The 15,630-nt window shown below is 48.5% G+C and overlaps 1 protein-coding gene across 8 annotated transcripts in view; it reads left to right on the top strand.

Annotated features, from left to right (window-relative positions):
- COL6A3 (collagen type VI alpha 3 chain) overlaps positions 1 to 15,630 on the top strand; it is a 90,486-nt gene that overhangs the window by 36,321 nt on the left and 38,535 nt on the right. For all 8 annotated transcript variants that reach the window (XM_043876787.1, XM_043876790.1, XM_043876789.1 and 5 more), the window contains 9 exons: positions 499 to 1,107; positions 3,623 to 4,228; positions 5,739 to 6,353; positions 8,633 to 9,232; positions 9,859 to 10,196; positions 11,269 to 11,347; positions 13,008 to 13,153; positions 14,464 to 14,556; positions 15,065 to 15,118. In XM_043876787.1, coding sequence (XP_043732722.1) covers positions 499 to 1,107; positions 3,623 to 4,228; positions 5,739 to 6,353; positions 8,633 to 9,232; positions 9,859 to 10,196; positions 11,269 to 11,347; positions 13,008 to 13,153; positions 14,464 to 14,556; positions 15,065 to 15,118 — 3,140 coding nt within the window. The remainder of the gene's footprint in view (positions 1 to 498; positions 1,108 to 3,622; positions 4,229 to 5,738; positions 6,354 to 8,632; positions 9,233 to 9,858; positions 10,197 to 11,268; positions 11,348 to 13,007; positions 13,154 to 14,463; positions 14,557 to 15,064; positions 15,119 to 15,630) is intronic.

The following is a 15,630-nucleotide window of genomic DNA, read 5'->3' as shown; positions in this document are numbered from 1 at the left end:
AATTCAATGCCTTTAAACAGAATGATTTTACTATCTTAAGTTGTAGAGGTCAGAAATCCAAAACCTGTTTTACTGGGCTAAAATCAAGAGGTCAACCTTCCTCCTGGAGGTCCTGGCTGATAACCCTTTTTCTGGGGCCTAGAGGCTACCTGCCTTCTATCACCCACGGCCTCTTCCCCTCCATCTGCAGAGCCAGCAGAGTAGCATCCTCTCTTGTCTCTGACCTCTGCTTCCTTCCTTACATCTTCTCTCTCTGACTCTAATCCTCTTCTCTGCCTTTTAGAGGACATATGATTGATTAGAGTAGATCTACCTGTATAATCCAGTACACATCTCCATGCCCCTGATCCTTAATTTAACCACCCCTGAACATCTTCTTCCATACAAATGCCAGGGATTCAGAGTTGGATATCTCTGGGGGCCGTTACTCAGCACACCACGGTTGGTATGAAATTGTCCCTTTCCTGCCTTAAGTCACAGAGGCGGTCTTCCTTGTAGTTTCAGTTGAAAAGGATGTGGTGTTCCTGATTGACGGCTCCGAGGGTGTCAGGAGCGGCTTCCCACTGCTGAAGGAGTTCGTCCAGAGAGTGGTGGAGAGCCTGGACGTGGGACCAGACCGGGTCCGCGTGGCCGTGGTGCAGTACAGCGACTGGACCAGGCCCGAGTTCTACCTGAATTCCTACATGGACCAGCAGAGCGTGGTCGGAGCCATCCGCGGGCTGACCCTGCTGGGTGGGCCAACCCCCAACACGGGGGCCGCCCTGGAGTTTGTCCTGAGGAACATCCTGGTGGGCTCAGCCGGGAGCCGCATAGCGGAAGGTGTCCCCCAGCTCCTGATCGTCCTCACGGCCGACAGGTCTGGGGACGACGTGAGGGGCCCCTCCGTGGTCCTGAGGAGGGGAGGGGCCGTGCCCATCGGCATCGGCATTGGGAACGCCGACATCACTGAGATGCAGACCATCTCCTTCATCCCGGACTTCGCCGTGGCCATCCCCACCTTCCGGCAGCTGGGGACCATCCAACAGGTCATCTCAGAGAGGGTGACCCAGCTTAGCCGCGAGGAGCTGAGCAAGCTGCAGGCGTCTGTCATCCCCATGACGACCCCGGGTAAGGAGCCAATTCTCTGGCATTTCCTTTGTTAAAATATCTGGGGCTGCTGGGACTGTGGGTTACAAAGACTTCTCAGTTTTGTTTTCTCGGCCATGGGGAGTGAAAACTAGGGTTACATGAAGAACTAGGAGCCGTGTGGCCTCGGTGGCCAAAAATGACTTGGGGAGAGGCTGAGAGTCGTGTTTTTAGCCAAATTTAAGTCTCAAAAGAGAAGTGGTCTTGGTTTACAGTTCAGATCCCTAACTCTGCTTGAAGCCTTCTATGTTGATAACTGAAGAGAGGGTCCATCTAGTTGATAAACTCCCTCTGGATTCTGGGTCCACGTTACCCTTGTGGGTTCAGCTGGCAGCCTCTGGTGGTCAGAGAGGGTGTTCGTCCCAGGTGCCTCTGTCAAGCTTGGGCACCGTCTCTGAAATGTTAGTATTCTCAGAGCCCAAGTGTGAAGATGGCATTTGAATTTGCTCAGCGCAGAGAAACGAGTGTCTGAACTGACAGGAAGGCTGCCTGGCTCTTGTGATCTTGGCTTATTCTACTTCCTGTTCTGCTTCCCCAGGCTTGATGCAGAAGAAAGGGGGCTCAGATGGGCCCACCCTTCCAAGAATGCCCACGGAGGACCCACCCTCCCTGGGCCCTTCGGTGGGGAGGGCACAGTGGAGAACAGGCACACTCAGTGTTGCCCCTGAGTGGTTCACATACTACAGAACAGCACCTGCATCCAGGCATGGGGAGGCTGGGGTTGGCGGTGGGGAGGGGAGAGTGAAAGCAAGTGAGGGAAAAGTCGATACAGGAAACCATTAGGGTGGGTGAGAGAGGGGGGCAACGTCCCCTCGCTGGTGTCCACACAGAACAGAGCACTCCCCTGTGAGCCTTCCTTGGAATGTTCTACAGGGCTCACCGTCCAATAAATTTGGGGAAACTGGGGGATAAATGCAGTGAGGGTTTTCTTGGCCATTCCCTAGTTGATGTGTTTTGTGTGTCCGCCATACAATAGGGGAGCACATTTCCAAAACTTGTTTGGCTGCAGGAATCTCTCTCTCTCTCTTTAATTTTTATTTTATATTGGAATATCATTGATTTACAATGTTGTGTTCATTTCAGATGTACTGAAGAGTGGTTCAGTTATACATATACATATATTTATTCTTTCTTAAAATCCTTTTCCATTTAGGTTATCACAGCCTGTTGAGTAGAGTTTCGTGTAGTATACAGTAGGTCCTTGTTGGTTATCTTTTTAAATATAGTGTTGCGTATATGTCAATCCAAACCTCGAACTTTATTCCCCACTCCACCCACCACCTTTTTTCTGGTTCACTTGAAGCACTGGCGCTCCCAGAAAGACACTTTGGAAATGCTGGTATCGTGTGTGGCAGCTTCTTTAAACACAAGCACATGTTTCTACAGCAGTGTGACTCCTGGTCCATTTGCTTTCTCTCTCTTCAAGATGACTATTTTCTACCTTTTCCTCATCCTGCTTCATCTACATCTCTCCCTCTTCAGTTTACTCTGAGCTGATGATCTTGATTTCCATTTCACTGAGAAAGTGTAAGTAAAATCAAAGAAGAACATCTCTGCTTCCTCTGACAGTGTGCCTCCTTCCTATTCAAGAATGCCTCCTGCAACTCTCCCATCTCCTGCATCATTGATTCTCCGATGCACTGGATGGATCCTTTCATGATGTGTATGCAGTGCCTTTCCTTCTCTCGCAAAAGCTCCCTGGATGCCCTGCTCTCCCCTCCAGGAGGGTCCCGGCCTCCTTTCTTTTTTTAAATTAAAAACTAATTTACTTCTTTTAATTGGGGGCTAATTACTATACAGTATTGTGGTAGTTTTTGCCATACATCGACATGAATCAGCCATGTGTGTACATGTGTCCCCCTCCTGAACCCCCTCCCACCCCCCTCGCCATCCCATCCCTCTGGGTTGTCCCAGTGCACCGGCTTTGAGGGCCCTGTTTCATGCATTGAACTTGGATTGGTCATCTATTTCACATATGGTAATATACATGTTTCAATGCTATTCTCTCAAATCATCTCATCCCGGTCTCCTGTATAAGCATCATCTTCACTGCCTATAGTTCTCTCTGAATTCACCCTAACCTGCTGTTCGCTCTCCCCGCTCCACAGAAAGTGCGCTGGGCAAAGTCCCTCCATCTGGCAAATCCTAGCGGTCAGTGTTGGGCGATGTCCCGCTTGACCCGTGAGTGTCATCTGTCACAGTTGCGACCCCTCCCTCCTGAAATGCTATGCTCCCTCCATCTGGATTCGGCTCCTGCGAGTCTAGGTTCTTCCTCCTGCAGAGTCATTCTTCCTTATCCTTCGCTGGTTCTTCCTCTTCTCTCTGACCTGTTATCACAGGATCTTCTCCTGGGACTGGTTATTTTAACTTAAAGAGTCTGAATTAGGATGCCTCGCCTGCCAGGTGGCAATTCTGTGACAAACTGGGAGGCGGTTCATCAACACAAAGGGTCTGGTGCCAGTGGAGTTGAAGCCCTAAGATAACATTTGATTCACAGTGGTCAGCGGCAAGAGGGACGTGGTCTTTCTCATCGATGGGTCCCAGAGTGCTGGCCCCGAGTTCCAGTACATCCGAACGCTCATCGAGAGGCTGGTCGACTACCTGGATGTGGGCTTCGACACGACCCGGGTGGCGGTCATCCAGTTCAGCGATGACCCCAGGGTGGAGTTCCTGCTGAATGTCCACTCCAGCAAGGACGAGGTGCAGAATGCGGTGCAGCGGCTGCGGCCCAAAGGCGGAAGGCAGATCAACGTCGGGGGTGCCCTGGAGTACGTGGCAAGGAACATCTTCAAGAGGCCCCTGGGGAGCCGGATTGAGGAGGGTGTCCCTCAGTTCCTGGTCCTCATTTCCTCCGGGAAGTCCGACGATGAGGTGGACGACTCGGCCGTAGAGCTCAAGCAGTTTGGCGTGGCGCCACTCACGATCGCCAGGAACGTGGACCAGGAAGAGCTGGTGAAGATCTCGCTGAGCCCAGAGTACGTGTTCTCAGTGAACACCTTCCGAGAGCTCCCCAGCCTGGAGCAGAAACTGCTGACGCCCATCACCACCCTGACTGCCGAGCAGATACAGCAGCTCCTGGCCAGCACGCGCTACCCGCCTCCAGGTGAGACTGGGTGTTTGCGATTGTTCTTTTATTGTATCTTCTCAAAAAAAAAAATATATATATATATATATAAATGGGCTCAAAGGTCATGGTGCTCACAAGTAAAGCTAAGATAGCAGACACCTGTGATGGAACCAGTTGGGATTATGGCTTGTTGCAGGGAAGAAGGTGAACCACAGGGCATCAGGAAGGGCGGACGGCAGGATTTGAATTTGCCATAGATGGTTTTGTGGAAGGCTTGGGGAAATGGGACTTTGCCCTGGATTGGATGTTGTTGAGAAGGGGGAGTAATTCTTTGACTGGGCATCTCACTAACTCTCATGGCTGAAGCTGTAATTGGTAAAGGAACAGTGGTCACACCTGTCATCCAAGATGAGGGGGCGTTTGGTTACTTTTGTCTTCTTTCTGTCAGGGTTCAGACACGAAAAGAGCATGGCTTTCCCTGATGTTGATGTTCTGTGAAATCTTTTGTGTTCCACTGGAGAATCCAAAGGCTGGCTGTGTGTGCTGGGCCAGCTTTTCTGTTTTCAACAAAAAATGGTTCCGTTCCACCACTTGCTCAGCTTTTACTGTGCTGTTTTTCCACTGGAAGTGGCCAGTGTTTTATGAGGCAAAAGGTTGGATTTGTGAGCTCTTTAATAAATGGCATCCAGGAAGTACCTAGAAATCTAATTAATAGGAAGGTATGGTTTATCTTTCCTGAAAAGTGAAAGTGTTAGTAGTGGCTCAGTCATGTGACCCCATGGACTGTAGCCTGCCAGGCTCCTCTGTCCATGGGATTCTCCAGGCAAGAATACTAGAGTGGGTTGCCATTTCCTTCTTCAGGGGTTCTTCCAAACCCAGGGATCAAACCTAGGTCTCCTTGGGTCTTCTTTACTATTTGAGCCACCAGGGTCTCTTATCTTCCCTAGGACTTTTGACTAATCAGTGAAAAAACTGATTCATGCAAAGGAGATAGGGGAATAATAGCGAAAATGAAAACTTTGTATAAATGCTAGAGATATGTGAGGAAAAAGAAATACTGTGAATCAAACACCCTGGGGGAGAGTTGGGATTCTCCTGGCTGTCACTAGCTAAGTGGTGGCCTTTGTCCTCAGCTGTCTCTCTTTTCTTGAGTAATAAGAAGAGATGTTGGTCTGGGTGATCTCAATCTCTGCTGGTAGTAACAGGTCATGATTCATAGATTATGGTCACCCAGGATTTGTTTATAAGCACTGTTGATTTTGAAAGAAGTTGTAACCCAGACTGCAAAGCCACCATTAAACTCAGAAAGGGGAAGTTTTGGAGAACTAACAATATTTCGAGAAGCAGACATTGTTTTGATGCAAAAGGCCCAATTTGTAATGACTGATTAGAAACCCTGAGAGATAAACACATGCACATTGGCTGGTAGTTTTCACGTTAATTAGCATGATGGTGCAATGGAATGCTAAATGCAGAAATGAAACCAGATGCCAGTCCTGTTTTCCTTTTCCTTCTCCTGAGTTTTCCTCTTCCTCCTCACCCGCAGCCGTGGAGAGCGATGCTGCGGACATCGTCTTCCTCATCGACAGTTCTGATGGCGTGCAGCCAGATGGCATTGCACACATCCGGGACTTTGTTATCAGGATTGTGCGGAGACTCAACGTAGGTCCCAACAAAGTGAGAATTGGGGTCCTGCAGTTCAGCAACGACGTCTTCCCAGAATTTCAACTAAAGACCTATAAATCCCAGGCCAGCGTGCTGGACGCCATACGTCGCCTGAGGTTCAAAGGGGGGTCTCCTCTCAACACTGGCAAGGCTCTGGAATTCGTGGCAAGGAATTACTTTGTCAAATCTGCCGGGAGCCGGATAGAAGATGGGGTGCCCCAACACCTGGTTCTGTTTCTGGGTGGAAAATCCCAGGATGATATTTCCAGGTATTCCCAGGTGATAAAGTCTGCAGGAATTGCGAGCTTAGGGGTTGGAGACCGAAACATTGACAGAACAGAACTGCAGACCATCACCAGCGACCCCAGGCTCGTCTTCACGGTGCGGGAGTTCAGAGATCTCCCCAACATAGAAGAAAGGATCATGAATTCCTTTGGGTCCTCCGGGGTCACCCCTGCACCTCCGGGAGTGGACACGCCCTCTCCCTCAAGGCCAGGTATATGCTGTGGGCCCTGGGACTACAGAGTGGTTATTATTTTATTTTTATTTAGTTTTAATTGAAGGATAATTGCTTTATAATGTTGTGTTGGTTTTTGCCACACATTAACATGAATCAGCCGTAGGTATACATACGGCCCCTCCTCCTTGAACCTCCCTCCCACCTCCCACCTCCCACCCTTCACACCCCTCTGGGGTGTCACAGAGCACGGATTTGAGCCCCCTGAGTCATACGGCAAATTCCCACTGGCTATCCCTTTTACATGTGGTAATGTATATGTTTCCATGCTGCTCTCTCCATTGGTCCCATCCTCTTCTTCCCCCTCTCTGCCCCATGTCCACAAGTCTGTTCTCTGTGTCTGTCTCCATTGCTGCCCTGCAAACAGTTTCGTGGTAGCATCTTTCTAGATTCCACATATATGCATTAGTATACAATATTTATTTTTCACTTTCTGGCTTACTTCACTCTGTGTAATAGGCTGTAAGTTCATCCATCTCATTAGAACTGGCTCAAGTGTGTTCCTTTTTATGGCTGCGTAATATTCCATTGTATATACATACCACAGCTTCTTTATCCATTCATCTGTCAATGAACATCTAGGTTGCTTCCGTGTCCTAGCTATTGTAAATAGTGCTGTGATGAACATTGGGGTTACATGTGTCCTTTTCAATTATGGTTTTCTCAGGGCATATGCCCAATAGTGGGATTACTGGGTCGTATGATAGTTTTATTCCTAGTTTTGTAAGGAATCTCCGTACTCTTCTCCTTAGTGGGTGCATTAACTTACATTCCCACCAACCATGCAAGAGGGTTCCTTTTTCTCCACACCTTCTCTAGCATTTATTGTTCGTAGATTTTTTGATGATGGCCATTCTGAGGGAACACCAACTATTTTTTAATTGGAAAAAAGCAATCAGCATTCATTTTAATGATTTTCTTCTTTCAGATTTGTGGCTGTGATACTGCTAGAAAGTAAATGTTTTTTAAGTTGCTAAGTCATGCTTGAGTCTTTGTGACTCCATGGACTGTAGCCCTCCAGGATCCTCTGTCCATGGAATTTCCCAGGAATACTGGGGTTTGTTGCCATTTTCTTCTCCTGGGGATCCCCACCCAGGGATTGAACCCAAGTCTCCTGCATTGGCAAGTTTATTCTTTACCCCTGAGCCACTTGGGAAGTCCCTATAAATTAAATACAAGAAGAATAATTAAAAAAAAAAAAAAGGAAGAATTCAGTTGAAATTGTAGGAGAAATAGAAGGAACCATTTCAGAAAGCAAAAGGTCATTGCTTCTTCCATGAGTTTCCATGAGACTAACTATAGCCTTATTGAGATGTTCTGTAATAGTGCATCGAGGGTTAGCCACAGACTCGTTGACTCTCAGAATAAAATGATACCATTGAAGTTGTTCAGTCCATGCCTCTCCAAACATGATTGAAAGGCAGCCTCTGTCCTAGGTGGGACAGAGGCAACCCTCCTTCCTTGGACTGAAAGCACCTCCCTGGGGGAATTGAGAGCTGTCCACCTATAGCTTTGACCTCATGCTCCTGGATCTGACCTTGAGTGCTGCCAAGAACAAGTTGAGTTCCTCCACCAACCCATGTCTTTCTCAGCTCCTCTGCAGGTGATGGCCATGCAGACATCTGGAGCCAATGATTAGGGTTGCTTTTCCATGAGGCATCACATTCCACTTAGCTCTTTCATATCCTCCTTCTGTGCTGGTGGTGGAATATCCCACACTGCTGGATCTCCCTTCTCTCAACTCTATTCTCAACGACTTGGTTAGAATTGGGAAGTTCTCTCCAACAAAGCATTTGGCATACTGTCCAGCAGTCCTCCAAAGGTGCAAGCAGTCTGCTTCTTATTTTCCAGTCTTTCTCCAGCCTTCCCTCACCTTGCCTCTGGGACATGTCCCCCCTCCTGCCAGACACTATCATTTGCTTTTGACCAGGAAGAGAGAGTTCAGTGGCATTTCCTACAACCCCTGATACCATGGACTGATGAATCCATGGCATAACCCCATTTTGCCTGGAGTAACTGGGGATCTGCTGAGTTCTCACTTCTTTCCTTTCATTTAGGTGATTTTTCATTTATCTTTTGGTTTTGGGCATGATGGTTTGAAGACTGTGAATCTGGTAACTACAGAGTCATGGACTAGAGCCAAGGTGTTCACTGTGAATGAATGACAGGAAGGCCTTATTTTAATCATTTTCTGCTTGGTGATTTTGTTCTGGGTATGGAAATTGAATTTCCCCTTTCCTCACTGTCATCATCTTTAGAGAAGAAGAAAGCCGATATCGTGTTCCTGCTGGACGGTTCCATCAATTTCCGGAGAGACAGTTTCCAGGAAGTGCTCCGTTTTGTGTCAGAAATTGTGGACACGGTTTATGAAGGGGGCGACTCCATCCAGGTGGGGCTGGTCCAATACAACTCTGACCCCACTGACGAGTTCTTCCTGAAGGACTTCCCCACCAAGCAGCAGATTATCGACGCCATAAACAAGGTGGTCTACAAAGGGGGGAGGCACGCGAACACCAAGGTGGGCCTGGAGCACTTGCGGCTGAACCACTTCGTGCCTGAGGCAGGCAGCCGCCTGGACCAGAGGGTCCCGCAGATCGCCTTTGTGATCACGGGGGGCAAGTCAGCGGAGGACGCCCAGGAGGCGAGCATGGCACTCACGCAGAGAGGCGTCAAGGTGTTCGCGGTGGGCGTAAGGAACATCGACTCGGAGGAGGTTGGGAAGATAGCGTCCAACAGCGCCACGGCCTTCCGGGTGGGGAACGTCCAGGAGCTGTCGGAACTGAGCGAGCAGGTTTTGGAAACTCTGCACGACGCGATGCACGAGACCTTGTGTCCAGGCGTGACTGACGTTTCCAAAGGTAATGTCCTTTAGGTGCATATATTCAATCCTGTCTTCTCAATGCTGGCAAGTTGTCTGGCTGCCCAGATGCCCAGCACTGGCCTTGGGTCTCCTGCAGCACGTGCTGCTTCTGGGACCGACTTACATCCACGTGGTTGGGTTCTGGTTGTCCCCCGCCTCTGTGATAGGATGTATTTCCCAGATAGGAGTGGACGTCTGTCTTTTCTTGCTCTTACCAGATTTACCCCTCCTCTCTAATCCCCTAAATAATTCAGACTGACTGATATATATTTCAATTTGTAGGTTCCTTAGATTATTAGAGATCAGAATGTTTGAATTCCCAAGTGTGTTTAATCTAAAGCAGATACTTGGGATGCATCTAGACACTGGCTGTATTCTGTGCTAGAGCTGATTAAGCCCCCAAAGCCAACATACTAAAATGCCAACAGTTTTGGTTCCTAAGAGTCAGCATGCATTTTCCCGTGAGAGAGGCAGATCCAATTGCTTCTCAGGGCTCACACACAGAAGATCTCATCTTGCCCTTGAGTGAGCGTGTTTCTGGTCCACGTCCCAGGCTGTGCCTATATGTTGAAAGTGTCTCAGCATCTTGACTTTGAGCTCATGGCCTGCTTCTCCCTTTTATAGCCTGTAACTTGGATGTGATTCTGGGCTTCGATGGTTCAGGAGATCAGAATGTCTTTGTGGCTCAGAAAGGCCTCGAGTCCAAGGTGGACGCCATCCTGAGGAGAATCAGTCAGATGCAAAAAATCAGCTGCAGCGGCAGCCAGCTGCCCACGGTGCGGGTGTCCGTGGTGGCCCTCACGCCCTCGGGCCCCGTCGAGGCCTTTGACTTTGCTGAGTACCAGCCGGAGCTGTTTGAGAAGTTCCAGAACATGCGTGCCCAGCACCCCTATGTCCTCACCGCGGACACGCTGAAGCTCTACCAGAACAAGTTCCGGCAGGCCTCAATGGACAACGTGAAGGTCAGGGTGACTGCCTCGCTTTTACTTCCTGCGTCATCTCTGGGTTTTCCTGGGCAAGAGTCAAACCCTGATGCCCCGAAACCACCCCCCCACCCGCCCCGCCAAGCTGTTCTTCTGTGGATGTTCTTCATGTTGGGTGGGGTTGGTGGTGCCTGTGTATAAGAGTCCTTTATCATCAACTGAGCTGAAAGGAAATATCTTTGTTTTACTAAAGCTCTAAAAAAAAACAACTTTAAAATTAGTAATTAAGCTTGAATGAGTTGAATTTGTGACTAATGCATGTTTAATCATAGTCCTGCCCTTTAAATACGTTATGTTCTCTAGTTGTATATAATTTTATCTCTCCTATGTTTGTACACACACACACACACACACACACACACACACATCAGTTCTCCAGGGCCGCCGTAACAGAGTTCTGCAAGCGGGGTGGCTTAAACAACAGAAATTTGTTCTGTCGCAGTCCTGGAGGCTGGAGGTCTGGGATCAGAGGGGAGGCAGGGTTGTTTTTGGGGCAGTCTCTCAACTGGGCTTGGGGATGGCATTGTCTCTTCTGTCTCCGTGTGGTTTCCCCTCTCTGTGTCTGTGTCCCATCGCCTCTTCTTAGAAGGACACCAGTCACGTTGGATGAGAGCCCACTCTGATGACCTCATTCATTGCCTCTTTAAAAGCCCTGTTGCCAAATACAGTCACACTCCTAAGCACTGAGGGTTAAGACTTCAAACTGTGAATTTCAGAGGGACACGGTTCAGCCCATGACACGCATGCACACCCCTCCCCCCACATGCATGTGTGAAGCTACATCCCCTAAATAAGAGGAGATAAAATTTTTATTTCCATCGTTGCGTGTGCTTTTTAATAAATCAAGCCCTGCAACATACCCATTTATTTTATACCCCTTTTATTGCACAATATCAAGGATCTGTGAATAGGGGATAATTGTTTTTCAACCTTGGCCCCCAATTTCCTCCACCATGAGGTGAAGGATTTGAACTGGCTAATCTTCCTTGTAAGGGTCTGTGATGTTTCTTTTTAATTTCAGCTGGGTTTTCACACATCTTTTTATCTTCAGGTGGTCATTCATCTTACGGATGGAGTGGATGGGGATCTGGCTGATTTACAAAGAGCATCAGAGGAACTCCGACAAGAAGGTGGGTTCTGGGGCTTTCTAAATGGGAGGCAGATGCACTGCCAGGCTGGAGAGAAATGAGTTCGCTAACAGATCCTCTGGAGCAGTGGCTTGTCCTGGGGGACACCTCTGTCCAGCATCTGGGTCCTCTTTAACCTGCCTGGAGCCATGGGATGAGCCAGCAAGTACCCCTCACTTACATAGACCAAGTCCTGACACAGACCCCATGGTGTCCTAGGCTCATTCATATGGTACAACATCTAGAAAGCTTGGTGCTTTTGCAAAAGAACATGAAGTTTTGATTCATTTGGCTGTATCATATAAATCAGGCATTACTTTTCTAGCCAAAGTATCTACTGTGTTTTTGGTTTGCAGTTATCACAGCTCAAACATACTATAATGTTAAGCAAAAGTGAAAAGTGAAGTCACTCAGTCGTGTCTGACTCTTTGCGACCCCATGGACGGTAGCCTACCAGGCTCCTCTGTCTGTGGGATTTTCCAGGCAAAAGTACTGGGGTGGGCTGCCATTTCCTTCTCTAGGGAATCTTTCCAACCCAGGGATTGAACCTGGGTCTTCTGCACTGCAGACAGACACTTTCCCATCTGACCCACCAGGGAAGCCCTGTTAAGCAAAGTTAACATGAAATGATGGAAGCATACTTCCCAAATTTAAGGTGACTGGTTTGTAGTGGTACCTGTTACCAGATGTACCATTTGATCATTTGCTTTGGAATTTGATAGCACTGATGATCGAAAAAGTAAGTGCCAACATCAGAGGTCTAAGAAGAATTTGTGGAAGCATGACTTAGCTCAGGAATGTTCGGTTTATTAGCTTGCTTCTCCAGAGTAATGGAGAAGAAGCTCTTGTCATCTGATTTTGGAGGGGTGGGATTTCAGTTCTTCCCACAGCACATCTGTGTTAGGTAGGACTGGAACCTGAGAATTTATGTATGTCTTAAATGACAGTGTCATTTCCTATAGTTACATCCATCAGTGTACTTTTTGACATCTTGGAAACAATTGCTCAGAAGAGTCCAGAGTTCTAGTATTTCAACTCTGTGGAACAGCTAATAGTGTGATTACATGCATTTCAGTGAAGGGTCAACTTTTATTTATTTGTTTCATTATTTTTAATTGGAGGATAATTGTTTTACAGTGTTGAATAGGATTCTGCTGTACAATAGCACGAGATCAGTCATAGTTATATATATATCCCCTCCCTCTTGGACCTCCCTTTCCGTCCCGATCCACCCCCCTAGGTCATCGCAGAGTGCCAGGCGGGACTCCCTGCGTTATGCAGCGGCCTCCCACTAGTTAATAATATCTATTTTACACGTGATAGTGGGTGTGTATCCATGCTACTCTCTCACACCTCCTGCGTCACACCCTCTCCATTCCTTGCTGTGTTTGTAAGTCCATTCCTCCTGTGTGTCTCCATTCCTTCTCTGCAAATAGGTTCATCAGGGCCATTTTTCTAGATCCCGTACATGTGTGTTAATATATGATATCTGTCTTACTGTTTGTGACTTACTTCCCTCTGTGTAACAGGCTCTAGGTTCATCCACCTCACTACAGAGCCAGATTTTTATACTGAAGTTTTCTTTAGCCAATAGAGGCGGGAGGAGAGCGTCATGTTCCTTGAGCGCCCAGGTGAGCAGTCTTAAGTGGCTCTGTGCCCGCAGGTGTCCGAGCTCTGATCTTGGTGGGCCTTGAACGTGTTGCCAACTTGGAGCAGCTGATGCACCTTGAGTTCGGGCGAGGATTCACGTACAACCGGCCCCTGAGGCTGAACCTGCTGGACCTAGACTACGAGCTAGCCGAGCAGCTTGTGAGTGTTTGGTGTGTCTGTGTACACGCTGGTGTAGATGCCGCAAATGGTGGCATCTCAGGATAATACAGTCCGTTATCACCAGGCAAGTGGAGGAGAGACTCCTGGGTGGGCAGTTGGACTCATCTGATTCACTAGGGACCTGCTTTGTTGCCCTCACACGAGTCCTGCAAAGGGAGCTCTCCGAGGACTGGAAAGGTGGCCTCCTGGGAAACGGGTGTCCAGGCAGCTGTCGCCTTAGCGTGTCCTCTACTCCTTTAACGAGACGTTTTTCTCTTTATAAGATGGCTGAGAAGACATAACATTGAGGTCGACCCTCTCCAAGTAGAAAACAGGGAAAACAAGAGTAGGCAGGAAAAGAAAGATCGTCTCTGGGGGGAGAGGGGCTTCTATTGCCTTCTCTTCTAGTTTCCTTTGCTGCAAATGAGGACAGACCACGAGGCTTCCTAATTCCCCTGAGTTCAGCCTCTCAGTTGGTGGGTTTAACTCCTGGGTTAGGGGTGAAGCTGGGGACTTGGGGTGTGGGCCTGAGTGTTCAACTCTTGGCAGGGGCAGCAGTGAACTGCAGAATTCACTGAGTCTGCCCACTTTCCCTCCTGCCTTCTTCTTAGGACTGGGGTTAGGGTTTTTTTTTTTTTTTTGAGTGGAAGGAGGTTAGTAGCCAAATTTGGGACTTGGGAGCACGTGAAAATTCTAGGAAATTCACTGCAAGCAAATGCATTGACCCTCATGAGTTCAGCAGGTGGAAATGTTTCTTGGGTGTCTGCTTTCCCACATGAGTCCAGGGCCTGGGATGGGCTTTCCCACATGATGTCCAGGGTGTCTGATGGATGTTGGAGGCCTTGGTGACCAGAGGTGGGGTGCTCGTGGCTCAGGCAGGGATCCCACCACATGGCCACTCCCAGGCCTTCTCTCTAGGCAGGTACCGTGTTCTGTGACCCTGCCCAGGGCTTGGGGGAAGACACATGGTCTGCTCTAAAACCCCCTTCCATCCCGGCTGTCTACAAGGGTTTGTTAGGCTTTACTTTTTGCAGCTTAAAAATATCTATGTTATACTTGGCAACTGAAGCTTGAATATCTATGCTGGAAACTTTAGAAGTAAGGCCCAGTCTTAGGTGACTTTATGAATAGGAGGTATTATGGTGGCTCCTCAGACTCTGTGTGTGACATCCAGTAGCCTGCTGATGGCTGAGTCTTCGAGGAAATGCCACGGGGAGTGATGTCATCTGCTGTGAATGCCACATTCCTCAGACTTCTGCTTTCTTCCTAGGCATTTACTGAGGGGTGAACTTTGCCTTTTGTCTCGGTAGGACAACATCGCCGAGAAAGCCTGCTGTGGGATCCCCTGCAAATGCTCTGGACAAAGAGGGGACCGAGGGCCCATAGGCAGCATCGGGCCAAAGGTAGGTGCCTTTACCCTCTTTTTCACCTGAGATTAGCTTCAGAGCTGGCGCTGCTCTGGCTGAGAGATTTCTCCACTGTCATGGTGGGGAGATGGAGAGGAAGGAGTAGGGATAGCTGTGTGGTAGGACAGGGAGCCTGAGGGGCAGACCCTTCCCCGTGTCTGCTCCTGCCTCCCGTTCCACTGGGTTCAGTTCTGCACTGTTTCTTTAATTTATAAAACCATGTTGAGACCAGTGGCAACATTGACTGGCAGCCTCACTACAATGGTCAGCAACATTTCTTTGCATTTGCTTCTAAGTTACAGGAAACACACAGTATTTCTCAGTAGATCAAGAGCCTTAAAGATCCTGATGGAATAATTGCATTGAAATAATGTGTGGAAAGCTGTCACATTCAAGGGACACCTAACACACGGCTCTACTGCATGAAGGAGGATCAGGGAGATGCTTAAGTAGGAAACAAAGAAAACCACAGCTCTTAACCCAGGAACTGATGGCTTTGTTCTAGGGTATTCCTGGAGAAGATGGCTACCGAGGTTATCCCGGTGATGAAGGTGGACCTGTAAGTCAACGTTGCTTTCTTCCTTAAGTCTTTATGCCCTCCTTGTTCCTTACATGTTGGAACTGAATTGTGGAGTTCCTCATCTGTTTCATTTCCATTCTTTTCCACTGGGAAAATCATGAATTCCTATCTGTCTTAACAACTCGACTCAGAGTTCTGTGCTATGGGAACTGGTCTGATGCATGTGGGTATGAAGTGCAAGTCTTTACTTGTTCCATCTCAGAAGAGGGACGGAGTGGCTTCGGAGTCAGAGGGCCACCGGGAATGCCAAACCCAGCATCTACCAAATTCAGATACCCAGCCGAGAGGAGAGGGGGCTGGAGTGGGGTGCAGGGGAAACCTAGGCAGGATTTTAGGGGTGACACCTTTTGAGAGGAGTCTCCCCGAGGGCGATTGGGTTTTCAGGAGCCAAGGCTTCCAGTGGGGGTGGGTGGAATCTTCAGCAGGGCCTTTGGGAAGCAGAGAACCTGACTCAGAAGTGACTTGAGAGGTTTTGAGAACCGACAAGGCCC

The sequence above is a fragment of the Cervus elaphus genome, chromosome 20 (genome assembly GCF_910594005.1).
Source record: "Cervus elaphus chromosome 20, mCerEla1.1, whole genome shotgun sequence".
Taxonomy (NCBI): Eukaryota; Metazoa; Chordata; class Mammalia; order Artiodactyla; family Cervidae; genus Cervus; species Cervus elaphus.
Note: the sequence above shows the minus strand (reverse complement) of the source record. Positions and strands in the feature narration are given on the sequence as shown.